Source organism: Lutjanus erythropterus, chromosome 8 (assembly GCF_056507025.1).
Source record: "Lutjanus erythropterus isolate fLutEry1 chromosome 8, fLutEry1.hap2, whole genome shotgun sequence".
Lineage (NCBI taxonomy): Eukaryota > Metazoa > Chordata > Actinopteri > Lutjaniformes > Lutjanidae > Lutjanus > Lutjanus erythropterus.
In genome coordinates, this window is record NC_139324.1 from 36,269,570 (window position 1) to 36,297,001 (window position 27,432).

Below are 27,432 nucleotides of genomic sequence, written 5' to 3' on the forward strand. Positions count from 1 at the left end.
GAGGGCTCTGTTCTAATACCAAGAAACACCTACTAACCTTTTATTGAGCCACTGCTCACTATGGAGATTATTGCCGAGCATGAAGTGCTTGGATGTTTACTGACTGAAGTGACCCCTCTCAAGAAGCTCAACAGCAAATATATTCAGAGAGCGTCTGATCCTCAGATGGGAGCGATCTAGAAATATTAAGGACATTCCTGTATTTCAAACACTTTTTTAGAGATAAACAGGGGTTAAAGTAATGGAAATAGCAGAATCTGAACTCTCCCATCAGTCGGGGAAACGTGTGGCCGTAGTGTATCTGTGTTCAGTCTTATATAAGGCTTGAGAAATTATGTAAAGTCTTCGCTGCTCTACGTGGACACGTGCACAGCACATGTTGACAGCAGAAAGGCCCAGAAACTTGTTTCTGATAGTCAAAATCACCTATGATGAATAGCAACATGCAGGGCTATGTGTTAGGTGCTGTTCCATTAAATGAACACTGCGGCGAGATATGAATAGCAAAGGAGTGATTGAATTCACAGCATACTGTACAGGCGAGATCTGTTGGTGGAGCAGAAATGACAGCTTTCATTAAAGCCTCTGTGGTGGGAGATAGGACGTTCATAAGAAAAAAGCCTCTCCATAATCCACTTTATGGCCCTGTCAATAATATATCGAGCTAAAGAAGGGCCAACTTTGTGAATTATTTATAAATCTATCTTCCTGGTGTGGGCTATAACATCATTACAGTGACAGCACAAAAGCCCTTAGCAGTGTTTGATATTGTATTGCTGAAAGAGGAGTAGATAATGGCGGAGCATAAGCAAAATCAATCTCAGGTTCACATTAAAAAAAAAAAAACCCTAAACATTGGCTGAAAGCACAAAAGAAGAGCTCAATGCACAAAACTCTGGGGATATAATTTCACAGTGCATCAAATCCTCTGGGTCATTTGTCAGTAAGTAAAAGCATACACAGTTTATATACATCGAGATGCTTCTGGAAACTTAACTTAATGATTTTTCTGCAAAAGAAACATGATCAGCTCTCAGCTCCTCCCTGAGATTGTGCAAAGCTCTTTTTCCCCTCACCCATAATTCTACCATTCATCTCTCTCGAGACACATTTTCTGGATTCTAAAACTTAGCAAAGCAGCAGTGTCAGACAGGGACAGAAGAAGAAAATATTCTGTCAGAGTGTTATTACACGAATGATCCAAGACTATATACTTTAGTTGGCATATTTTAGACATTTAATTCTTGTTCAGAACAGATAAAACACTGATTCAGCTGTTTTCTTTATGACCAAATGTGATATTACTTGGACATATTATTCTAAAAAACACCTGTTCAGTGCATCATAGGTCTGGTGTTCAAGTGAAGAGATGACACAAAGTTTGACACCCCCTCTGAGGACAATAAAAAAAAAAAAAATCTATCATATGACAAAAGTAGACCTGCAAAAGTCTTGTTACCGAAATGCGGCAAACATGTGAACACTTCCGACTCAACACCATCTGAAGGTAAATGGGAGAAAGGAAGGAGGTAACTTATTGATCTGCCTCCCAACAGACTCCGAAAAACATCCCTGTGACAATATGCTCACAGAAAAACGCATTAAACACAGAGTTTCCCTGAAAGACATCTCGCTTTTCATAGAGAAAACTCAAATATGAATACCTTGGTAACTGGTTTTTGAAAGGGTGTCCATGAGACTGATATAACACTGTCATAACCATGACATGACACCATGAATATTAAAGTTCCCAAGAAGTCCCAGAATCAGCTAGCTGCATGATGGGAAGCCGTTTCATGAGGAAGTTCTCACTTAACTGGGACCATACACAGCCTCTGTGGGTGACGAAGGCCCGTTTGACGAAAGGGAATACAGTACTGAGCTGGTTTTCTTGCCAGGTTAGGCTTCCGGCACCCCGGGGCTAAATCAGCTAGTTAGGCAACAGAGCTAACAAGCTAACAGCAGCTAATGTTACAGCTAGCAATAGTTCACGGTTACTTTAGCTTTATCAGAAAACTCCTTAAATTACCTCTGTACTATATCCCATGTTGTAAACGTGGCCTTATAACATTTAATGACATCTTAATGAAATGTTCCTGGTCAAGGGAATCATTAATGACACTGTTATAAAATCATTAGACAGTGTGCTAAAATTTAATGGCATCTTTATGACAAGTCCAAAATAGCAGCAGCTTAGTTGAGGTCAAGGGAAATATTCACGACAGAGTTATGAAATCATTTAACAATATAATAAAACTCAATGACATCTTTATGACAAGTCCAAAATGTCCCACTGTGGTTGAGACCAAGGAATAATTCATGACACCAAACCAACACAAACCAACCACATATGACTGCATTAAACATATGTCGCTAAATACTTATAGTTGGTCCTGCTGAAGTATATTTATGGTGCATTATGTTGTCTTGGTTAGTTGTCATGACAAAGACATTGTTGTCTTGTTGTTGTGGAAGTTCACAATTAAGAAGAGTTAGCTCAAAGTGTAGTGGGCAATACTCATGTTTTATTTTTGTGTCAATGTAAAATAGCTTTTAACTCAATTCAAATAATTCAAATCTTAGACAATTAGTTCATACTTCTGCAAGCAAAGAAATACAGTTTTACTTTGAATGCTGATGATACCTCATAAAAGAATTTGAACCACATACAAAAAAAATGACAGAAAATGTAAGTAACATTATTAGATACTACAGCAGTAATGTTTTATGGCTTACTCTGAAGAGTGCTTTTATTTGAAATACAGTGGGTCAATATATCTTATTTTTTCAGTGTTTTAACTGCCCCAAACAGCTGAAACAATTCTCCTCAAGGGGGGCAATGGAGACTTCTTACAAGAGATTTCATATTACAGTCTTGTCTTTACTGGTGAAAATATATCAGTCGTATTGATATTGCTCCTGGTCACCCCATCTTAAAATATTGAGGTATTATCTCAAAATAATGAGATACATTCTGAAAATAACAGCACCTCTAAACACTGACTTAATATGAAGATTCAAATTAGTTTGAGATATAGTGTTATAAAATTTTGAAATATCGAACCATTATTGTGAAATTACAAGACATTACAACAAAGTTTCTAATTTTAATGTCTTACAGGACGTTCTTGTTTCTATCATTTGGTGGAAATGGGCTTTCATGCCTACAGATGTTTGGAAACGAGTTAATAACACCGATCTGTTTCTCACTGCTAACAGACTCCAGCCTGCAGTGTAGTTCATACACTTCACTGATACACCACAGAATAACAGACAAACATGAGGCTTGTGTGATCAAAGTAAGTTTTAATATCATGTCAACACTTCTGTCCATATTTGCGCACTCTCTTTCTTTGTTGTGATCACGCTTTGTTTTAATTAGCTGACGATGTGAGCACTGTCATCTCTCTGAGAGCTGAACGACTCGTGTTCACGTTCATTAGCTGCAAAATGATTTGTTCAGTTCACAAAAAATATGAGTACATTCAGTGAAGGCCAGAAGTTGCCATAAGGATGACATTATCAGCTTTATTAATGCCAAATAGTCATTAGATTCCTTCGTGTTCATGACAGAGGTCATGATAATGTTATTACAGTGTCATATCAGTCTTATGTACACCCCTTTTGTTACCAAAGTCTTAATGTTTATAGAAATGCATAAGTGCGCAAAAAATCCCAGTTGTGAGTTATGATATTATAGAGTTGGAGTACATTGCATTCAACTTTGGAATATAAACAGTATGGATTAAGACGCTTCAGAGGTGCTTGTTCAAAGAGCGTACCTTTTACTTATGACAGGTCCAACATTCATCTTTATGCAGCTGACTTTGCGGATCTGAACACCCACAGCGCAGGTGGGGGTCCCATTCCAGAAGCTGGTCCCATTGAGATCCATGGATGAATCCTCAATACAGGGCCCCCAGGCTGAGGCCTCCCAGTAGAACACCATGCAGGGGTGGTCATTGCAGACTCTCCACTCCTCCAGGGCAGGAGCAGCTGGACACCCCTTCCCCTCTGAACACCAGCACAGAAAAAGAACCACAAGGTCAAAGACAAAGTTTTGCTGCATTCATAAGCTGGCTAATACTATACTTCGTTCAATACATCGGCATTATTATGCAGTTTACATATGATTTGCACGAAATCTAAAATAAAAGTAGTTTCTAGAAGTCAAATGCTAATATTATCATTGACCGCTGGCTGCTTAGCAACAAGACAAATGTTTGTTCTGGTTAGCTGAGCAGACATTTTACAAGTTACAACTTGTAGAAGTTTGAATTACAAATGAAAAGTCACAGTAAGGTCACTGTGATAGAATTTACAGGCCATTTTAGACACTGCCAACAGCTACACCATTACAATCTTTTCCAGTCCCTGCTCCCTGTATCCTGGGTGTCATATACAGTGTTTATTTATTATCTGGACACATGGAGTACAGTTCTATATCTGACCTCAATGACAGCGCAACAGTGAAAGCATGAAATCTGCGAAAACCTCTATTTATTCACCAATATGGTGTGTATGGCTGTGCAGTAGGGTACCACAGAAAAAACGTAATATCACAGTCCAACATTATTACTATTGTGTGACTTTTTCGCTCTCTATTTTCAGATGCTGTCAGTTGAATGTAACCATGGTGAGGCAAAAGCTCACAGAAGCATGTAGAGAGTGTGCAAAATGTGTGATAAACGAGCACATTATCACACATTATTATCACTGTAGAAATAAGTAATTGCAACCTTTAGTGTTTCATACTGTGTCATTTTTCAGTTTGATACTTTAACAGCCTGAATGTATTTTTTTCTCTATGTGGTTTTAGTTTAGTCCTACCGTGTCATTTCAGATCTGTGCCTTCATGTATTGTGTAAATATTTGCACACCCACACACGCACATAAATACAATCACACGTAGGTAAACATACTTTGTGTTTGTATCAAATATACATACAAATACAAATGTGTGTAACACTTGCACACATTAAAGGGCGTGCTGAGATTTAACAACCCAGCGAGAACCAACCTCAGTGTTGATATCTAGTTGGAAATTGAGTTATATGCCATTTCTGCATCCTGCTGTAATGGAGTTATGATATAAACATGTCACAAAACACAAATTTGTTCAATCATTTTGATCATTTGTTCAGTTATAGGTTGAAAGACAGACAATACTGATTAGTGTGATGGTGTCTCTTCAAAGTCATATTTCATGGGTAGGTTTAATATTTCATGTAAAATGTCATAAATATGGAGTCCTATAGGCTGTATGCTGCACACAAGAAGCTTCCAGGACATCATGATGCGAATTCCGTACATTAATATAAAATAAGAAGTTAAAAATACTGCTGTGGTCTAACATGCATGCACGGTACTTGGGTTACTGGTTACTACCTTGAAGGTTTATGCACCAGGACACATATATGCAACAGCCTTTCTGCCAGAAAGCTTTCACAGATGTGGTGGAAAACCACGTTAAACACAGAACTTTCATCCATGTGAGAGTCTGTGTCTGAGTGACTAACAGGGCTAGAGCTTATCTGCAACTAATCTTGCGTACTTCTCCTAATAGGCTTATTTTCTGTCCACATTTATATTCAGGGACCTCTTATGATTGTGAAACCTTGAAAAATAAAACCTACATACAACTAAAAATACCAACTGCTAACTCCTTTTTACTGGTAGGGGCGCAACAACTGCTAGGCTTAAACAAGGTTTACCTACAAGCAGTGCTGAGGAGTAACTAGTTACAATTTTGTAATTGAATTACAAAAGAAACGTTTAGGGGTGACACGATTTTCAACTTGACTTCACTTTTAAGGTCACCATTCTATTTGATTTTTCGTTTAACTATTTAAACATTTTTCCAGCACTGACAGCCGAGCTCAGCAGATCTTTGGTTTTAAGCTGACAGCTGTCATTTACATTTTCAGATTCTTTTTTTAAAAAGACGAGCGTGTAGGTGTTACCATTGGAAACGCTGCAGTGAGGGTTTGGAGCAAAGATCAATCAAACGAATGGATACATCTCTGACTCCATCAGCGAAACGTGCAGCTGCAGGCTACAGGTAAAGCTATGCTGTATCCTCCTTGAAGTTGATGTTTTTATTCCCTCCAGACATGCAAGGAGGCGGGGGTGGAGAAAAAAAAAAATACTGGAAGAATCTGATCCTGATGCTTTGGTTTGGATCCATTTTCAATTTAGAACTCAAATTGTGACACCCTGATACATGTAATGGCAATCTGCTGCAGTTACTGAACAAAAAAATCTGTAATTATTTTACAGTTACAAACCAAAATGTTGGTTATTACATCTGAATATTCTTTTGGGGCTTCCTGGCAGAGATCTGCATTCTGCTGAGTGCACGCTTCTAGTTTTTTCTGGCTTTCAGCTAAGAAATTTGGACGTGGTTCCTCAGGCTCCCAAGTGATGATAGGCTGTTATTTGCATATTGTAGAGGATGAAAAATCACGGTCAAATATGGTGTAAATGTGCACATTCAACCAACGTCCTTAAATGGTAAGTGAAAAAACTTTTAAACCAGTTCTGAACGTCTTTTCACCGGGGGCCATTGTCACATAATGTGCACCATGACTACATCGGTCAGTGCAGCGTCTGTTCAGTCTAAATTGAGGTAAAACAAGGGACAGTTCGCATAAAGCAGGTCCATAGGTGTCATCTGGAGAATTGGTAAGAGCCCTAAAGTGAACTGTGACTCACAGAAGGGCTGGAATGAGTTTGTCACTGAACCACGACCGAATAAACACCTGCACCTTCCAGCCTGTTTTGCATTCTCCAGCTCCTCTATACTGTCACACACAGTCTCACAAACAAGCAGGCATATGAACACAAATACAGCAGACGCACGCACACACACACACACACACACACACACACTCACAGCACCTCTGCCAAAAAGCAGATATCCAGCAACATGGTAATAAACAACACAGTTTGGAACCTGACTTAAGCTGTGAGATTCTTTCATCAGCTGTTATTGCAGATATGTGTTTGGTTACAGGGATTAATGGGTAGTAACTGGCTGCCAAGGCTCTGCTGTCTGACTTAAAAACACACTTGCAGAAAAATCCTGGCCAGAGAAAGAGCCCTCGATAATGGATGTTCAACTCAAACCTCAAATGTTTTTGAAATGAAAAATGTCTAAATAAGCCTCCGTCAGAAATCCACAGAAGTAACAGCCGCAGCGTTGGAGAAAGTGTTCTGATATAGACGTTGGCTCGATCAATCTTTTTTTTTTTTTTTTTTTTTTTATTCGCCGAGCTGAGCTTTGAGTTGGTCCATGGGATTCATAGTTATGATTCGACGTGACAATATAATACATCCTGCAGATTTTTAAGTTCTACATTTTGAAGAAACACCACGGTGCAATTTGTTTTCTCATCGCAGAGGTTTTTGTAAGTAAATTTGTTTTCAGTGTTTTTCAGAAATCATCCATCCGGTTTTCCCACACTCTCTTTTGGCATCCAGTAACAATATTACTGTGCTGTATATATGAAATATGTACCTTTTAAAATCACACTTGGTAGTGAGTTACTGAATAGTTTAAATTATTTCATTCCTCCCTAACCTCTTGCAGTCTTCAGGGAATATGTTTGTATTCAAACCCTGTGCACGCTTTATTTGACATGACAGTAATTAGATGTAACGAGCTGCACTTTTTGTTAAATTAGACAAGATGAGAAATATTTTTTTCTGGCTTAGACATTAAACAAACACAACATAGACACTATACAACTAAAGTTACACTAGCAAGTAACAAGTAATTTTGTATGTAATTAGATAAAAACTGACAATATGTTCTTTATTTGACAGTATTAGACCCTTTATTAGACTTTATTAAAGTAATTAGTTACAGTTACAGTCACAGTTACAATAGAACTGTAATATAAACTAAACTCTTGTTGATTAGACTTTTTTAGAGGGTAATTTAGGTCACATTACAACAGAACTGCACTGTAAACCAAAGTGAAAGCACATATCTGCTTTTTCCCTTGTTAAAGACAATATGTGAACCAGATCTACCAGGTAAAAGCCAACATTACAGAGGCTGAGGAGTACTTTTATTTGTCTTTAGGTGACTGCACAGATTTACTGTAATACTGTAAGCAGATAATGTGATTTAATCAAAGAAGTTGGCATCAGTTTTTGCAAATCTGCCAATTGTATGGGACCAGCTGCTGTGTCTTGAGTAGCAGATATGTGATTTCACTTTAGTTTACAGTACAGTTCTGTTTTAATGTGTCCTTAATTACTCTCTAATGAAGTATAATAAGGGTATAATAAAGGGTCTAATACTGTCTAATAAAGATAAAAAGTACAGCTTGTTATGTCATGTGTATATTAAAATAATGTATGTTAAGTGATCTGATCAAAGAAGCAGGAATTGATCTGCAAACTTTCCTATCAAAGGAGCAATTTTTACCAAAAAATAGAAAAATAATCTGCCTGTAGGCACAACTATCAAATTAACTATTCTCTCTATTAAGAAATGCACCAAGCTGTAGATGTAGGCCATTGGTTCCCAACCTGGGGTCCAGGCACACCTTGAATCACAGGTGGTCCCCAAGACTTTTTCTGCTCTGAGGTTCTCAAAATCAGATTTGCACATCAACAAAAATCACAGTTTCAGGGTTCAGACACTTTTTCCAAAGTCAAACACTTTTCAAGCATTTTCAATCTTTTTCAGCAACTTACAGCTGTGATAAAATTATTATTTCTCCTCTTTATCACATTAAAACAGATGTTATTGTACTATTATCAACCAAAATTGTGTTTTGTTGTAGAATTCCACAGATGGGTGTCAAACTAGAGAAGTTTCATATTTCAAAATGTGTGACTTGTCTTTAAGTAAGACTTTGCTTCCTAATTTTGTGCATTTTCCTAATCTTAATCATCAATAACTGATAAGATACAAAACACACATTTCTTCTCTTTTTTGTCTCATTTCTTTCTTGTTTTTTTCACTCTCTTTTACTTATTTAAATTTTTTAGTTAACTTCTTATTAAAGTTTAATTTTAAGTTTTGTTATCCACTGAATGTCTCCGACAGACAAAACAATGTCAAATGAGGCAAAGTTAATACCATTTCTAGACTACTGATTAATTATCAATTAATACATGTTTAATTGGTTGAATTCTTATTTGGCAATTCATCGATTAATGATTAATCATTAACTTCTTATGTACATATGTGAGCGTGTCTTTGGGCTGGGGGGGGTTCAGTTTTCCTTAGATACGACTAAGCGGGGGCTCCTCGGAAAAAAGGTTGGGATTCACTGATTTAGGCTATGATGCACATTTTAGTTGATGAAATATTAAAACTTTTATTTATTATTCTGTATTAGACTACACAGTTTTACAGTTGGAGAATGTATAAATCACTTTAGGTTGAAAAATTAAAATGATGATGTCAAAAAACAAGTGTACTGTAAAGGTAAACTGTAAGTGTGGCTGCAAAACTTCGAAATGTCCGCTCTTAGTATTTACAGTAATTGGTTTGCTATACTTGACAAAATTAAAAGCTGTAAAACAGAATTTTGATCTAAGTGTGTGTTCAAAGCAGTATTACCTATAAAAAGCTAAATAGAAAAATAAAACCCCAGTTGAGACATTTTATTTTCTGGGAAGGTCGGCATAAAAACAGCACAGCAAATAAAATAAAAATACATTAACACAGGGTGACGAGCCAAAGAAGGCAGAGCGAACACTGCATTACCTTTCCCTGGTAGGGCCAACACTGTGCGAGTGCGGCTCTGTCGGCCCTCCGCGTTCTTGGTGGCACAGCTGTGTGAGCAGGGCGACCAGGACGACCAGGAGCCGACCACACAGTCTGCAGAACAGGCAACCTCACAGGCCACCTCTGTGGGGGGAGGGTCGCTTTCGCAGTGGGCGGCGGGCGCGTCTTCCCCTGAGAGAGGCAAGTTGAGATAAGATACGACTGAAATGGAGACATCAGCTTTAAGGGTTTAAAATGAATCAAGATGGAGTCCTTTACACTTCATGTATCTTAACCTGAGCAGACAGCAATAAGATAGTGATACAACCTTGTGTAAATCAAACACACATTGGGGCTAACGTCAAATCCCAATCCAGGTGAAGGATGCATGAAATCCCAAGTGTATATGAGAAGGAGAGAGAAATCTTTGCGTTTGGATCAGATTAAAATGTACAGTTTGTTCGTGCACACATAAAAATACACACGTAGATGTAGATGGATTATGATCCAAACACAGAAACTATCTCCATCAGCGAGCTGGTTTTCATTCCGATCACACCGAAAGACATTTCTCATACCAGAAATACATGGTCAGCTACTTTGACATGCTGTGCTTGTCTCAGTCGTCTAGTGTTTCGGTTGTTTACTATTTTCTGTGATGCCTGCATTTTCCTTCAAGGGTAGAGAGGGATGTGGTCCTGATGAGGTGCCCAGTTCTGACATGGACATAGATCATGGTGGGATCTCACTGCTGACGCATGTTAAAGAGCAACTCCGGTATTTTTGCACCTGGATCCAATTTTCCATGTTGTTGTGTTTAAGTGACTAAAGTGGACGACAATTTGGTCCAGTATTGAGTGAGATCAATGCAACCATCAGCCAGTGAAAAGCGCTGCAATGCAATCCTTTTGGGCAATTGCGCGCCGTCAAACTACGTCCATTTCAGCTTGTTTTGTCACAGACAGGCGCAGATTGTTATTCTATTGAAGGGGTGTTATTCTAACGTTATGGGAACATTTGCTGTAGAAGTAGAGTAAAATATATTTTGTTTAACCAGAAAAAGATGTCTTATTGCTCTTGCCAAACCCACCCTTTACAGAAACAACAATTTTATCACTGTCATCTTCATTAAAATTCAACAGAAACAAAATAACTGTCCTCTTTTCAACAACTCTTACATGGTCTAAGAGTTTTATTTTGTTTCTGTCAATGGGTCAATTTGGCGAAAGCAACAGCTGTTTCTGGTTATACAAAACATATCTTACTTTTTAAATAAAAGTCTTTCTCTGAAGCGATCTTTTCCATAATGTCATCAGACACTAAGAATAGCAGAGGGAATATGTTTGTACCTTCGTTACTATCTTACTTTATCTATTTTTATTATTCTTAGGCTGTTTTATTCCACTGCTTATTACTGTTTTATCCTGTTGTTTACAATGTTTTATTCTACTTTTGATATTCTTATTTATTATCTTGATAGCATCGAAAGGAAGTTGCAAACATTATCTATGTATTGCACTGATGAAAACATGACATGGCATGGCAGAAGCAATGAAGGCTTGTCACGACTGTTTCGCTCTCTTTTCATTCACATGTGCATCAGCCCAGCATGGCAGAGTTTATACCTGCTTGAGGTTGCATATTTAACTGTCACATGTTTGTCTTCAGTCAAGCCTCTGAACGGTGGACACAAACAGGAAAACATTATCGGAAAAAAGGGTACAGGATAAAAAAAAAGAAATAAAGGAGCCCTTTAATGCCAGATGTAAACATAATTATAATCTTAATATGAAAACATGATAAAGCAGATGAATAAGAATGCCTGTGTGGCTGATAATAGTAGCAGGTTTAATTTTTTGTAGCAGATGAGGAGTTTTTATTATCCTAAAAAACTGTTTCTTCTATATTGACAAAGTTTGCCAATTGCAAGACAATTTTGATCCTTTGGGGAAAACAAATTTCCTCCTAAATAAAAAAAAGTCAGACCAATCTGGAGCAGACACCCTTCTAAAGTGTTGAAGAAATTATGTCAAACACAAATAGAATTTCATTTAAATCTAAAAAAAAAAATGGTAAGCCTATCCCATTGGTATTCTGAGCTAGTTTTAAAAGCTATCCTTCAGCCTTCATCTTGCAGTCATGTTATGAAATATTAATCAGAGCTCCCAGTTAACTTTTCTGTCAGGACTGAAACAGCAAAGGCAAAGACAGAGCCTTTTTTCTTTCTACTGTACTTCCATGATAATGACTCTCTTATTGTGTGATTAAACACTAAAATTACAGAAAAACATTCTCACATGAATGTTGATGAGTGAATAATACCCTTAGTAAAACACCATCCTCTGTATTTTCAGACTTGGCTCAGAGTTAGCACAGTGCCACAGTTTTCTCTGAGGTCTCCTGTCCAGGAGACACAGAGAGAGAGATCAATTTCAGAAACAGGGATGCCATCCTCATGTCAAAACAATGCCAGCAGCAGCTGAAGCATTGTTTTTGGATATAGGCTCACACACAGCCGTATCATTAACTTGGTTGAACTCTGCCACTACATCATGGAATATGGTTTAACAATAACAACCCCAGGGCAGATTTGTCATCAATTTGTCTTTTGTTTCTCTCTCCAAGTGAATACCCTTGATGCAGAGGGTGACAGTGGAGAGAGCAAACGTAGGTATCGCCTCATCAGATAGATGTGAAAGACTCCCCTGGGGAAGCTGAAAACCTTTTGCCCATAAAGTTAAAGCATCAGAAATCTCCAGCCATCAGAGTGCATACAGCAGACAACGTTAAGCTGCTACAGTCTGCTGCATTATTAATGAACATACTGGACATGAGCACAGGAGCTCTACAGTTGAAGTTCACAAACAAACTATTTTCAAGCATTTCATGCAACATATAGTCTCTGTATTGACAGCAAAAGTGTGGACAGGTCACATTAATTGGACTCAACTCGGACCTGAGTCACAAGTTTGACGACTTTAGACAAAATCAAAAAAAGACTTGCAACTTAGCATTTGACCAATGACTGGTGACGTCACTTGGACTTGAGCCTCTCGACTTAAAAATACTTGATACCTCAAGCTCAAGGAGAGAACTGACCCAACAAACCAAACCAGCCAACTAACTAGCCAACCAATGCATCCACCTGAACACTCTTCCAGCCACCCTATCAACCAGCCAGCCCACCAAAAAACCAACCAACCAGCCCTTCCACCCGTCCACCCATCCACTGAAACCATCAAACAACCAATCAATTTACCCACCAACCCCAACCACATGTTCACCCACCCACTCGACCAACCAAGCAACGTTCTGTTTCTGAGTGCCAGCTGGAAAAAACAGTCTGTTCTTTATTCGCAACTTGTCAAATACCAACCCTTTTTCACTTACCTTCAGAAACTCATAGAGGCACACACGGTACCCATTAGCAGCTCAAAGACACACACGGGGGCTTTCAATGTAGTGAAAAAGAGGGAGAAGGTCTGCACTTGTGACATGAAATACAATGACTTGGTCCCACCTTTGATTGACAGTGTGGGCCCTGTCTGACACCCGGTGCAAAGCTGCCCACTGGTGGCGCATGTGCCATTTTTGCCACATCTACAAGATAGCAATGTGTGTGGTTTGTGCAGCCATGGGCAGGAGGTCTAAAAATGAAGGCAAAACAAAGGCGTGGCCTGGTGCGTTTGCTACCTTGTGCTCAGTGCATTGGAGTAAAAACCACTTGCGCCTTAGTCCGGCTAAAACCTGGTCGATGTGCAAAATCAGGTCTGAATGCAAAAGACAGCAACCAGCGCGTTTGGCCAAGGCGAGAAGGTCTCGCCCTCTCGTTGAGGAGCGCACACACATCTCCATAATCATCATCTTTCATTGTGCGTCTGTGTGTATGTGTGTGAGTGTGTGTAAAATTATTCTCACTAATAAGGAACCAGAAATTATTATTATAATTATAAAGCCCAGTAAATCTCAACAGACCTCCAAAGTGCGCACAGGACGGAATCACAGCTGTCAGATCATCTTTAACAGATCAGTCAGCATGACAGCTGGAGCAGCTGGAGTGTTTCTGTCTGCATGTTTATTGGGATACAGAAAAACAAGTTTACACAATTATGATCTATAATAATAAAATGTACAAGACATTAAATCTGAATGCATGAGACCGGCCCGACCCAGAGAGAAAAAGGTCTGTATGCTTCTGTCAGAGCTGGTGGGATATACCCATGTGTAATTTTGCACACTTCAAACTTCAGAAACAATTTCTGATTTTGTCTCCAACACCCACAGCAGTGTTAGCAGGACAGAGGAATGAGGGTGGGAGGAGGAGATGAGGATGAGGAGGAAGAGGAAGAGGACAAGGAGAAGACGAAGAAGCACAGACAGCCGCATAACTGCTCCTCAGGTGGGCCATCTGAGCGAGATTGAGATGGCAGCTTTGCGGCCAGCCCGGATCGGTTCATTCGCCTCTCCTCTCGACCATAACATCTCTCTCTCAGACTCCTCACTCCTCAGCCAGCGGAGCAACATAATATGATGATGATAATAATGAATGATAAAATACTACACAATTTCAGGGTGTTTCAGTGTAAAGCATAACCAGTTTCATATCTGCATGGCATTTACTGTTCATTTATTGTACTGCTTTTTGCAGGCGTTCATGTAAAACACTTTATACATGATGCTGTTTATAGACTTCCTGCTCTCTTTATGCTGCGCACTCTTGTGCTATCACTTTTTGAACCAGGAGATCTGATTTTCTGTCTGAAAATTGTTTCTGTGCGCTGGTGGTGCAAGAGGTGGGACAGGGCAGGATACCCCTGTGCCCCTGACACAAGACGGCAAAGGTAGATTTGGATTTGAATAAACTAAATCCACTGCACCTTGCGCGTTCTCCACTCGCGCTTTAGATCAGCGTAAGATAGGGATCTTGGTCTGAGGGAAAGGGAAACAGTAAGGAATTACACTGTTGGTGATGAAGTTAGTTTTATAAAATGCAGTAAAATTACATTTAAAACTCTGAAAAGGAGTAAATTACTTCTGGGCAACCAGGAATAATTTTTATAATTATATATCTCCACATACACCAACTGAGCAAAGATCTGGAGGCTGCAGCACTTGAACAGGAATTGTGAGTGCTTATGCTTTACATAATTGTTTTGAACTGGCAGGGTGATTTTAAATCGTAGGAAATATATTGTCTTGGTTCACCATGGCTCCCATCCAGGTAATTATTTCAGCCGGCCGTGTTTTATACAAAGTGGGCATAAAAGGAAACGAGGTATGCACCATAGATTCTGTGAATCAACCTGTATGACCCACATTCAGAAGGACAGACGCTGAGTGCTGTATCCCCACCATCTATACAGTTTCTGTGTAAATGTTTTGGAGATAAGAGACCTATTTTGCACTTGGGATGTAAAAATGGACAATGAGATACAGCAAGACAATGTTTAAAAACTTTAAATGGGAACTGCAAAGTAGAAAGTTTTATAGTTTTATTTAAAGTTGAGGAAACATTTATTACTTACAATAGTTTGACAGGAGTGACTGGAGAATACCACGCAGTAAAAATAAATTATTTACTTAAACTTACATGGACAGCTCACCCCAAAGTCAAAACATTTTTTTTCTCTCGGCTTCTTGTGCTGTTTATCCATCTAAATTGTTTTGGTGTGAGTTGCAGAGTTTTGGAGATATCAGCCGAAGAGATGTCTGCCTTCTCTCAAATATAACAGGACTAAATTGTACTTGGTTTGTGTTGTTCAAAGCACCAAAAATACATTTGAAAAATTCAAAACTAGTGTCTCATTCCAGAAATCATGACCCAGTTACTCAAGACAATCCACAGACCTTGTTGTGAGCAGTTTCATGAGGGAACTACTTTCTAATGCAGAATCTACTAGAATAAGTAATCAAGTCATGATTTTTGCAAAGAGATACTGGTTTTGAATTTTTCAAATGTATTTTTTTGGCTCTTTGAGCACCACAAGCTGAGTGTCATTTAGTCCCGCTATACTGGTGAAAAGGCAGACATTTCTACGGCCGATATCCTAAAACTCTGTAACTTGCACCGAAAAAATCTAGATTGATAAACAGCACTACACTTTCAAAAAATTGGTGTCCGAGCTGCGTTAAATTTTTTTGACTAAAAAAGTTGACTAAATTTGAAAAGTTGAGGTTGAAATTATTCAAAAGAAACAAAACTTTTCTTATCAAATAAACCTGACATTATTTCAGTTGAACTTGAAAACATATTCAATAAGCTGCAGATATTTAGTCAAACCAACATTGTTTTAGTCAAACTGACCAACATTACAAACAAATTTTGATTTCCTTTAACGGTACGTTTTTGTTTTTTTTTGTTTTTTTGTTTTTTTACAGTTTGAGAAGTCAGTTCTTCATTTCACTCAGATAATTTTAGCTGAAGCTTCTCCTGCTGGAGTTAACTTTCTTCAATATGTGAAACTGCTCCCAGTGAATCCAATTATTTATTAATGAAAGGTTTAAGGGGATTAAATTCAATACTAACCTTCATCATGGTCTGCAGTGAATTTTTTATTTTTATGAAAACAAGCAATATCTTAAAACATATTGGAAACACAGAAAGTTTCCATATTTCTTTTTCTTCAAAACTATAAAAAAGAAGGTTCTCAGGAAAGTTTAAACCCTCAAATGATGCAATATGCTGCTAATATGCAGAACATGTTTCTTAATTTAATGAGTTGATTGAACTCTGTATAGTATCAACTCAACTCATCATTTCAAGTCAAAAGTTAGAACAACTCATGTTTAGAATTTCTAAAGTGTTCTGAAAATAAATACTATAAAATACAAAAAAAAACACTTGTATGTTATTAAGAAGAGATTAGTTGATTACACTAAATCCCTGTTTGCAGGGTTCCAACACATTTTCCATTTCAAAATTCCAGACTTTTCCAATTTCCACCAACCAGGCCTAACATTTTTTGCTTGATTGTCAAGCCCATCCTTGGAAAACTTGCATTTACACATTGTGGCTGTGCAGGATGTTGGACAGCTCTCCACAAACATCTCTGCCTAAAAAGGAAGTAAAGTAACCGCCACTACCTATACTTGGATAAATAATATTTTATAATTATCACCCCCATATCTTTTAGACTTTTAAGAAGAACCAAAAATGAGCTGAAAAAGGTTTAATAATTTAATTTTCACAGCGTCTGTGGAGCTTTCCTATTTCTGTGTCCATGGCAACAAGGATGAACTCAACCATAAAGGTAATATTTGACATGACTCCCTGAGGCAGAAAAAGAGTCTGTTTACTTTTGTGATAACTACATCACTGCATTACACATAAACAGGGATTTCTATTCCTTCATATACATTGATTTTTACTATCACATATTTTAATTTATTTAATTTGCCTAACTCATTGTTTGTAAATAGCGTTTAATATTTAAAACCACAGCTAATTCTCACTGATCAGAACTTTGGTAATTAAAAATCATTCAAACATGACTTGGGGTCCCTGACATTAACATATATAATGGGTCAATGGCAAAAAAATACGTAGCATTTTTAACTGTAAAATTTCAGTGTGAGGCTGAGGCAGAGCCCACGTTTTCCTTATACAACATAGACCTGTTACTTTGAGTTTGTGAGGTTTGCATTTTCTGTTGTTTGTCTTATTTGGATTATTTATTCAAACTGTCGAATCAATGCCATTCAAAAACACTGTATTGTAGCCCTGAGGTGCAAAGCCCAGCGCTATTGAATAAAACAAACAAACAAAACAAAACAATAACATTTCATAAAATCCATGACCAAAGAACAGGGATTTCAATAAAATTACAAAACCTAAAACGAATCTGAGCAAAATGACCTTTCCAAAAGACAAGCCAACATTTCATAAAACAAAAACATAACAAACAAAGAAAATAAAAACTTAACACTGACATTTCAGTAATTGGACGATGGCATATCCAATGCCGTGCAAATTTGTGCTTTTCATCTTATGCCGTACACCACAGTACATCATCTCTACAATACTTCAGATAACAATTCACTCTGACAAGCTATGAAATCTTCCACCCACTGTTCCCCACATGAGCAGTGAATTAGATTTACACGTAAGTATTGCTTTTTAATTCAAACTGTACCTGTGATTGCTAATTATAAGTCACACTTTATAAAAGAGTTCTCTTTCACCGACTTGGGAACACATGGTGAGTCATTACCGACATACTGTTATATAAAGTTTTATACTTTCAGCAAAATCCGCTACAAGAAGGAGAACAGAAGCCGGACAAAATCTCACAAGCTCACTCTTGTCTCTGAGGTATCATGTAGTCATGATGCAGAACCACCACTAAACTTATGGGTAGCTGATAATACCATCTGACTGCTTAAAACCTGATAATCTATTGGCTACTTCCTTTTTTATGGCATGATATAGTGTACAAACTGGTGTGGCTGAATCTCAGAGCACAAACAGACTCTATGTGCAAGTAAAACCTTATAATTTCGACACATTTACAATTATAACCTTAGCCTGTAAACTCATTACAGACCATTTCCATATTCAGTCTGACATTGTCTCCACTCTAACCAGTTTCCCTGAGGGAGGAGGGATTTGATTTTCCCTCTTGTAACAATTACAAGAGACCAAGGTCATTTTAAATCGACATTGGTGCGTTGTTTTGCCGACATACTTTGTTTTTGCCCCTACAGTCTTTGGTTTTCTGAGACAGTGAGGGATGGTTATGTTACTTTAGTTGTAAGCCATAACCGTCTACATAAGCTGTGTGTTGTTTTTGCTGCCACACAGAAGAAAAAAGAAGTCCCTGTATTGTTACCATGGTGTCTTCAGACTTCAGACTAGACTTCTGTCTACAGCAGAGTTGGTCCACACTGTGAAAAGCTGATGTTAGCTACTTAGAAGCAACGGGTCATGCTAAAGACAATTAAAACAGCCTAAAGCTGGAAGTTGCAGGTAGAGTAAAAAATGTAATCAGATGATTGATCAAGTTTTGTTTTGGTGGCAGTTGCCATGAAGTTAAGTCATAGCTGCTAATTAGCTAGCTCTGCTGCTGCATAAACACATTACATAAACAGGGACTTTTTATTTCTTTTCTGTAGCAGAAAACACAACACAAAGCCTTTCAGTAATTATCATGCTACAACCCAAGCTTAACTAGACACACCTCTTCTTTAGTCAATCTAAAACTCAACACCGGAGTCCCCCAGGGCTTTGAGCTCAGCCCCCTCCTGGTCACGCTGTCCCCCCATGACTGTAGCCCAAACACTGCAAAAACTCTATTGCCGATCCAGCTGGATTTCAAACAACCATGAGACTTCATGAAGTGAGGAAATCAGTCTTGCAAAGTCGTGCACAGAAAACAACCTCCTACTCAACATCAGCAAAACCAAGGAGCTGATTTTTGATTTTTGGAGACAGGAAGTGAAGACCTGGGAATCAACAGCACAGAGGACCTGTCATGGACATCACACACTGGTAAAGAAGACCACAAACCGACATCATGGGATGGACACAAAAACTCCACAGTGGGTCATTAAAACTGCCCAGAACATCATTGCTACCTAGGACTGTGGTATGGATTTTTTCTGACTGTGGTGACAAAGCCACATATTTCCATGACTCCCTTAACAATTGTGCTTGATCAAACTTTATCAGCACCTACTGTCATAAGTATGGTGCAGCTGCTTTAATGAATAGGGCAGTATGTAAGTGGGTGCAGCGTGCCATGAGGTAGAGAGAGAGGCAGATGTGTGACCGTGCTGCTCATAGCAGAGCAGAAACTTAAACTTTGCAGCAAAATCTTGGTGCAATCATATCCCTTCCAGAAGTTTTGTAATCCAACCTTTAACTGCAGTGTCTCTTTTGGAGACATGGTAAAATAAATCTGTAATGATAAATCCAACACCCACTGTCCTCTGTAGTCGTTTATCCATTTTTCCATCTTGAAAATAGTTGTTATTGTTGTTAGCAAGCTGTTAGCCGCCCACTGGCAATCCCAAGATGCCTTAGGTTGAGTCTGTCAACCAATCAAAATAAAAATGACGGCAGTGAACTCCACTCTGTGGCAGGCAGTATTGCGGTGATGTCATTATTGTCACAGTCCTATTGATACCCATCTGCAGACCATCAGTGATACTGGTGAGGTGAGTTGCCTGTACAAAACCCCAAAGGATACGAAAAGACAACACCCACCCCAACCACAGCTTGTTCATCCTGCTGCCATCAGGCAGGATGAACAGAAATACCTGCTGCTGTACCACCAGACTGAAGAGCAGCTTCTTCCCTCAGACTGTGAGACTGCTCAGTTCATCCTCAGCATCTCACCTTAGAAATTAGTTTAATCCAATCAATGAATCAAAGAGAGAACTACAACAAAATCTCATTTACTGATAAATAAACCACCTTGTATCCTTGTAAAACAGGCTTGATAGCAGCCTCTAGCTTATCGACAGCGGTCACCATTACTCCTCTGTGTTTAGTCCACCTGTGGCGGTCATTGAGCATTATTTTTTTTACTAAAAAAATGCTTTTACATGTCATGATTTCAGACCAGAGAATCAGTTGACTCAGTGGAGTGGGCGGATTCGGAGGTCTGGACCCAGGCAATTCCATCCTTAGATTTTACATTAAACAAATACACAGAAGAATATGGAAGTATGCAGCATCAAGTAAAATTCAGTGGGCCTCTTTGTGCTGGAGGCACATTTTAAGAATTGTTTAGATGTATTATAGCCGACGGTAGAAGTATTTGCTGTCTCTTTGCAAACACTACAAAATCAGTAATTATTCAACAATTGTTCTGCTTGTAAATCACAAAGGACTAATGAATATGTAAGCAAACAAAACTAACAAAAGACTCACAAAGCGTTGCCTGCCTGGAAACATTGCCTAAAGAAAAATGGTATGATAACATGAATCCAGAGTCACACACACTAATGTGTCTATGTATGTGTGTGTGTGTGTGTGTGTGTGTGTGTGTGTGTGTGTGTGTGTGTGTGTGAGTGAGTGAGTGAGTGAGAGTGAGAGAGAGAGAGAGAGAGAGAGAGAGAGAGAGAGAGAGAGAGAGAGAGAGAGAGAGAGACTCCATGTTGGGGGGGGGGGCTCTGCAAATAGATGGCTGCCCTAGGGGTCCTTTTGCATTATTAATACAGGGATCTGTAGTTGGGGCTCTTACTCAGATATAATATCACTGCCTCCTGCATACAATTTCAACATGATTTCTATTCTGCTCGCCCACCCGCCAATTAATCTTCTTCATTGTTATTATTCAGGTAGATATAGAAAAAAGACTAGAAGTCCTCGCCTTTGCTTAAAAGTTAATAATCACATCCACACTCTGCGGGCAGCTTTTAAGAGTACGCTGGTGGGCAAAAGCAACAAGGCAAATTGGACAAAATCGCTATGAATATCAAAGTGGCCTCTGACGAACTAGCCTGGGTCACTAATTAATGTTTTTGCTGTATTCGTCATTTCACCATTAGAGACAGTCAGGCAGGCAGTTAATCGCTGCCTTAATAAATATTATTAGCCAGCGGAGCAGACGTAGTTCAGGCTGGTGGTAAACATGCTGCTCAGTTATTGTTGTTTAGCTCTGAGATGTCATAGTGTCTGTAGGTTTGGGAAGGTCACCCAGCATGCATCTATAAGGAGTTAAATCCATCGTGTGAGCTGTCAGTCACAGGTTCACGCAGTATGTTGGAGTCAGCGTGCCCTGTGGTTGGTAGTTAGTTAAGGAGATCTGGTGTGAATGGTCACTGTGCAGCGAGTGGAAGCTGTCAAAACAACTTTACTATGCCTGAGGCAAAAAGTCAGTGGGTTAGGCTAACACAGCATTTTTCAAATTTATTTTTGCTGTGGTTTATAGCCCAATAAAGTTATTGTGGAATATAATAAGTGCACATTAACTTCCCATGTGGGAGAATCCATATTATTTTTAACTGATTTTGCACTAGATGCACTTCCTTCCAGCTTAAAATTGCATGCATGGCAACTTCTTATTCACAAGGCCAGGGCTGGCCCAAGCTTTTATGGGGCCCTAAGCAGAATTTGATTTGCCCCTGACAATAATGTCTTGTTTAATACTGAAAAACTAAATAAATATATAAATAAAATTTCAAACTTTTGTGGGGGCCCTCTGTTGTCCACAGGATTCTTAGTTTGTTTATGCTTTGGGCCGAATCTGCACATTGCTAACATGCATATTATGGTGATCATTGTGTTTTTTACGTAGTTGGGGTTTTCTTAATTTGATAGAAGAACCTAACTCTCTCTGCTGTCACCATAAGAGCTGCCATATGTCAGTCATAACCCAGTCAAGCTAACAGACAAAAACAAGCAAATGCACATCTGATTCTCAGAACTATGCACAGGAAATACAGCTAATATTTTACACACATACAGTTCTCTCGTTACTAAAGAATGAAAGATTTATTTTTTTTAAAAAAGACTAATTTACCAAAGTAAGAGAAAAACTGACAATATGAGCATTACATGAGATTGTTGTAAAACAGTAAGTAAATTCAAAGAAACAGACTGAATGCTGCAACAGTGAAATATAAAAAGCAACAATTAAATGAGCTTGATTAAAAGAAAAAAAAAGAAGAAGAAGAAATTTTAACGTGCTTTGAAATTAAAATGTAATTCCCCATGGTGCTGAACACATCAAACAGTCAGACAGTCTCATTAACTCCGGGCCAAAAATCTCTATTTGGTTATGCTATGCTTGTGCTAAATGTACTGCTAAATCACACTTCAACAATCATACTAATGTTATCACTGTCACATTTAGTCTACTGAAACTTCACTGCAAGCTTTAGAAGTACAGTAACCCACACTGATATTAATTTTAAAGGCGTCACTAGCAACAATAAAATATGACTTCTATACATACAGTGAACGTAGAATGAAGGCGCAAGTGCCTGAATTGTAATAATGTGTAATACTTACAGAGATTATTTCAATATTATGCTGTATACAGTCATCATGCTTTTTGTGGACTAGCCCCTTTTACACTGGACAAAATCCCCCAACTAAAGCCCATTAAGAGCTTCTGTCTAGATCTGATCGGTGGTGATCGAATTTTGACACGGTGGTGGACACGTTAATTTTCGCTCCTTTCCTGTCAAGGTAATGAAAGCTTGTCATTCCTGTGACTCTTTTACCCCTTTTTCATGAACATATGCTGCTCGACATGACTCAGTTTGACAGTTTTATGACATGCTTATCTTTAATCAGGCATATGAACGCTGTAGGATTTATTTCTTATAAATTCTTTGCAATAAAAGTCCCCTAAAAATCTAAAAACTTTAATTCTGAAGCAGCAAAATAAGGAAATGTTGGGTTTTCATCAACAGAAATTTAACAGAACTCTTACCAGCAGAACGCGAACATGAAGAACAGTATAGTACCAGAATGTACAACCAGCGACGCAGGACAGAAACTAAACGTCAAACCACAGAGATTCAGTTAGAAACAAAGAACTGAGAGCTGAACATACACACGTTTAAATACACTGTTCTCTCTGCTCTCCTGCACAGACATGAGGCTTGACATCACAATAGAAAAATGGTCAATCACCTATTTTTAGCCATAATTAAAAACCTTCATTTACAAACTAATTTAAGTGTAAAAATGGTATGTCTCTTATCTACACAACTGTGAGCGGACCAGCAGATTACAGGTGAGGATAAGGATAAACATAAGTAAACTGAAAATGTGTCCAGACTGTCTGAATTTTTTTTTGCTCCCTAAGGATCGATCCCTGCGGTTCATCCTCCGGGCTGAGCCCCAAAATGTCCTTGAACGCTGGTCTATTCAATACAATCCATACCTGAGTGGTTTTAGGAATTACTTTATGTATTTGCTAAGTAATAAAAGCTGGCGTTCAGGCAATAGAGATTGTTTTCTGATTGCTTGAGCAGGCATAGATAATAATTTAAATCCCCATTAGATGAACTTTGCAGGGAAAGTGCTGTCTCATGCTCTCTACAGGCGCAGACTGTCCTCGGCTGAGTCTTCAGGCATGAAATGCAGAGTAGTTTTTTTTTTCAGGGAAAATTGGAAACCAAATGCTTATTCAATCAGGGAGTAAAGTGGAGAAAACACTCCCCGTCTCTTGGGCGCCTGTCACTTCACTGAAGTTCACAATCTTAAATGTACCTGCCAGTTCAAACACCTACTTTGCTTATTGAAGTTCTAGAGTATAAATATACAGTATGTTAACATCAACAACAATTAAATTCTCTGTAATATCTCGATCCAACGCAGCTATGCACTGAGAGCATTTGTAAATCCATGCTCCAAGTGACTCAACACACTCCAGACAAAAAGCTGAACCATTTAAAAAAACGTCAGCGACTCTGACGTTCGCAACTTAAAAAAGCATGCTCCAAATGGAGAAACTCCTAATGGATGGTGAACAAGCTTGTCAGCTAGAAAAAGTCTGGCCATAGCTGACCTTTCCACAAGAATTGGCCCCAAGCAATCAATTAGAGTCGGGCACTTTGTACTGTAAGGGTTCATCGACAGAGACGTGTCTATTTAAGGATTTCAACACACACATACACACACAAACAAATCTTTCACCACCAACATTGCCAGAAATAGGGTCACAAATTTTGTGCATTTTCCTTCAACGAAAGTTGACCATGGTAAAAAATAATGAAACATGTTCAATTCAAACAGAGTAATAAAGCAATAAGGCTTTCTCTGGTAACAAATGGCTTAGCCAAACAAAACAACATCAAATGGATCCCAATTACTGCAGGGAGACCAAACCAAACTGTGGGAAAACCTGCAAGCTACAGACCTTTACTGTTTAATATATTTTATTCAGGTAAATCCTAAATGGAAATTGATTAACTAAACATTAATCATAAATATTCAAATTCACCACTTATCATTGTCATCGTAAACAGTTGATGTGAAACTGATAATATAAGCAAACAAGCTGTATTTGTATAGCAATTTAACAGAACTTAATTTCAACTAAATAGAAGAGAAAAAGCAATAAAACAAGCCAGTTTTTTAGGTGTAATTTGAACCCTTTTAAAGATTCAGACACTCTTACACACTGAGACACATTATTCCAGAGGTTAAATCCAAAACTGCAAATGCTGTACGAATGTACTAATGATTGGGTCGAGGTTTAAAGCAGGTTTTAAGTGAAAGAGAGAGGAAGGTTCTGCTTAAAATACAGACAGCGTGAAACTAGACCTGGGCTAAAGGCACTGACTTACTTGGTGGGTTCCTTCCAATTAACACCAGAACTACCAAGGCAGTCAATTTAGCTGATTTTAAATTTTGCAAAGTAGAAACTTTTTTGAAATAAAGCCCATGTAGCCAAGGGTTTCCTAAATTTGTGCATATTTTATTATAACATTGCTATTTTATTAAAATTACAAATCGGTGTTTCTACCTTGAATGGCCAAAGCAGCCATATTAACAGAATTATAAACAGTAATCATTTCATTCCTGCTGTTGAAGTCACCTTTGCAGAGCAACTTTTTTTCCCCTAGTTTTTTGTAGTTCTGGCAAAGCTAAAACCTAGCTTTAACTTTGAGCTAAAATCAAGGATTATAGAGAGCCTTGAAAATCAGAATGAAAGAAATCTCAGCAAGAAGGACAATGACCAACACAGAGACTTTAGCCGAATACGAATGAAGCTTAAATGCTGCACAGCTTTTTTTTCATGTCTGTTCACCTGATAATTCTGCTTCAGATAAAGATGAAGCCACATCAATTTTATAGCTGGGCTGATGCACAATTTGTTGAATTAGATGAAGTGGTGACTGCGTAGGACTGTTTTCAACTCGTGTGAGCCAACATTTCCAATAACTCCAGAGCACTGAAAAGTCAAAAACATTGAAAAAAGATAGATACTAGATAGACAGTAATTATTTCCAAATTTCACCACGTTTTTATCTAACGAAACATTCTGCTTATATAAAAGATTATTCGAAGATTTATTTATTTCTAAGGGGGGGTGACTTTATTAAATATGATGACATATTCAAAGCTTCAATCAAAAATCTGAACAGGTGTTTTTTTTGGTTGGTCATTTTAATAGTTAGAGAACTCTGGGTAAGACCGGTTAAATCAGGACGAGTTGGATTGCAGACGGTCTGTTTTTCTCCACCTTAGACCTTTCACTTCGTGTCCATAAACAGCTTTAAACTACGTCTGAAGCATCTTTGTTGAACCCTGGGAGCACAATTCAAATCATGTTTTTGCAGACAAACAGGTGGGTCAGCTAATTTATTTGTGATGATTAGAGGACCAGCTGCTATTATTAAAAGATATGCACGTCCACAAATATGACAGGTGCTTACTGTTTATGACAGCGTATCATATTATTGTAAACAATCCTTTCATCTTTGCAGGTATGTCACTCCTGCCTCTCCTTTCTCTCTGCTTGTCTCGCGCTGTCAAATTTTTATTTTATTTTTTTTGCACTTTTGGAAAAAGGGAAAGTGATTGAAAACAAGCCAACAGTAGCTACACACGAATCATCCGTGCTCTCTAAACATCCTGCTGCAGCAGCTCCAGACTCCCATGGCTCTCTCCACAGAACTGTAAAATACTGTAAAATATTATTGGAAAATCTTCACAGAAACCCAAAGATGTTGCAGATAACGCCATTAACAATCCACCTCCAGGGATGGATTTAGCTTGCTTTGATTGAAGCTGCAGTGAAAAATAATAATTAGGATGAGTTCAGTGCTTCATAACCATCACTAATTGTTTTAAAATATAAATACTGTATTGACTTCTGTCATAAATGCAGGCATTAGAAAGTCCAATAATCAAATTCTTGTTGACGTGAAATCATCTGCTTGTCCTATTTCATTTTAATCCACAATAGAGTCCACAATATACCAAAATGTCTGATTCTTAATGCTCCTCTGAGTATTTTCTTAAAAAATTATGCAATAAAGCTTTTTCAGCCATTTTGACATAAACTAGTCTGGTAAACACAGGTGGTACTAATGGTACTAATTAAGTTTCAGTTCCATTCAGGTCAAACTGAGTCAGAGTGCTGCTGTTGTGCATGTTGGCTCACTGGAAAGGCTCTGCTAATGGGACCTTAATGAGTATCACTGGTGACACCTGTGTTACTATTTCATGTTTATATGGATTCTGTGAAAAGGGTCAATATTTTCCTATAGTTTCTGCAGCAGAAGTCATGTGCTACATGATCTGAAGCAAATGATCCATTCATTAGCATTAAACATTTTCTTAAAATCTTATGTAATATACATTTTTCACAGCAGCCAGTTTGACATGAAGTAGTAGAGTAAACACAACTCTTACCAATCATACTCATTAAAGTTATGCTCTATTCAGGGTGCTGCAGTTGTGCATGTTTGCTCAGGCTGCACCTTAATTAGTATGATTGGTAACACCTGTGTTTACCCTCCTATTTCATAATAATATAGGTGCTGTGAAAAGGTCTACATTTTAAATAGAGCAGTTCTTGTGTTACATGATTTGATGATTTAATTTTTTTAGTGAGTTAGCGCTATTAAATCCTACTTTATATACAGTCTATGGTTGAGGCAGGATGTTTCTCCCCGCCCCCTCCTCCCCAAATTCGGGGAATTTCAGGCAGGCTGCAGGAAAACTGCATGCAACATCATAAATTTACGATAACAAACAATAACAACTTGAAGTTGATCAGCTGTTTATACCT

At 38.2% G+C, this 27,432-nt stretch overlaps 1 protein-coding gene across 1 annotated transcript in view; it reads right to left on the reverse strand.

The window, feature by feature from the left end:
- thsd7ba (thrombospondin, type I, domain containing 7Ba) overlaps positions 1-27,432 on the reverse strand; it is a 323,272-nt gene that overhangs the window by 112,844 nt on the left and 182,996 nt on the right. Inside the window, exons 9-11 of the mRNA XM_084725418.1 lie at positions 27,156-27,159; positions 9,731-9,922; positions 3,783-4,014 (exon numbers count right to left, since the gene is read on the reverse strand). Coding sequence (XP_084581544.1) covers positions 3,783-4,014; positions 9,731-9,922; positions 27,156-27,159 — 428 coding nt within the window. The remainder of the gene's footprint in view (positions 1-3,782; positions 4,015-9,730; positions 9,923-27,155; positions 27,160-27,432) is intronic.